General features: G+C 44.0%; 1 protein-coding gene across 1 annotated transcript; it reads left to right on the forward strand.

Moving 5' to 3' along the window:
* The first annotated feature begins 53 nt into the window (after positions 1-53).
* Positions 54-689, forward strand: Tsp_13729 (probable deoxycytidylate deaminase). The gene is made up of 3 exons (XM_003367256.1): positions 54-193; positions 275-429; positions 538-689. The coding sequence occupies exons 1-3, from the start codon at positions 54-56 to the stop codon at positions 687-689; spliced, it is 447 nt and encodes a 148-aa protein (XP_003367304.1).
* The last annotated feature ends 262 nt before the right edge of the window (positions 690-951 follow it).

Consider the following 951-nt stretch of genomic DNA (forward strand, 5'->3'; position numbering starts at 1 on the left):
GGCGCTTGCATTGCAAATTCAAGTGATGTTATTATTTCTACTGGTTACAATGAATGCCAGTTGGTTGTGACGATAATGTGCTTCCATGGGGAAAAAGTCTTCCTAACCCATTGGAAACGAAACATCCGTTTGTTTGTCACGCAGAATTGAATGCTTTTTTAAACGCTAGTACCAGTGAACTTTCTGGTTGTAGGTTATATGTAACTTTATTTCCTTGCAATATGTGTGCAAAGTTAATCATTTCATCGGGTATCAAAGAAATTATTTACCTAAGGGATAAATCAAACAAATGGGAAATGATGGCTAGTCGAAAAATGTTTGATGAATCAGGTGTTAAATACCGTCCTTTTTCCTGCTCAGTATCAAATGTAATTCTTGAACTACAGCCAAATACCTCTGACACAGTAGATACTGTTATTACAGAAGCTTGTAGAGAAATGCATATCTGAAAATTTTTAATATAGCTTTCACTGTGATTTTTAATGATGATTAAAAAATTTCTAATTTAAAATGTTGTCATATTGTTTCTTTAATAAGTAACTTATTCAACTGCATGTTCCGGACGGAACAACACCGACCTAGTCGGTGTGACCTGGCCAAGGGCTGGTGCCCAGAAGTCGCGGGTAGGCCAAGAACAATACCCGCGCATTCGCCGGCCAGATCGCTATCTGGGCTTCTGGCGGCTCTGAGTCGGGGTCAGAGAGGCCCCCCTGCTGCGTCTCGATCTATCGTCGTTCGCGAGACAATGGCGAGTGCGCCATAGCGGCGACGGCAGTCAGATCAAAGGGCGTGGAAATGGCCATCATGACGTGACCATTAAGGGATTAGCGCAGGATCAAGAGATCCGAAGCATGACAACATAATTGAAGACTGACAAGGCTTTAGATCGGCGCCGGAGATAGCGAGCGCTCCCGCCGCGAGCGAGCTGCCTATTGGTGGTTCGCGTTTGGG

The sequence above is a fragment of the Trichinella spiralis genome, assembly GCF_000181795.1.
Source record: "Trichinella spiralis strain ISS 195 chromosome Unknown Scfld4570, whole genome shotgun sequence".
In the NCBI taxonomy this organism is placed as follows: domain Eukaryota; kingdom Metazoa; phylum Nematoda; class Enoplea; order Trichinellida; family Trichinellidae; genus Trichinella; species Trichinella spiralis.

Excerpts from the sequence above, each read along its gene's own strand:
- Tsp_13729 (XM_003367256.1), top strand. The coding sequence starts at position 54 with ATGCCAGTTGGTTGTGACGATAATGTGCTTCCATGGGGAAAAAGTCTT. Across the intron at positions 194-274 it reads AGTGAACTTTCTGGTTGTAG|GGATAAATCAAACAAATGGG; the intron begins GTTATATGTAAC and ends TATTTACCTAAG. Across the intron at positions 430-537 it reads TACTGTTATTACAGAAGCTT|TAACTTATTCAACTGCATGT; the intron begins GTAGAGAAATGC and ends TTCTTTAATAAG.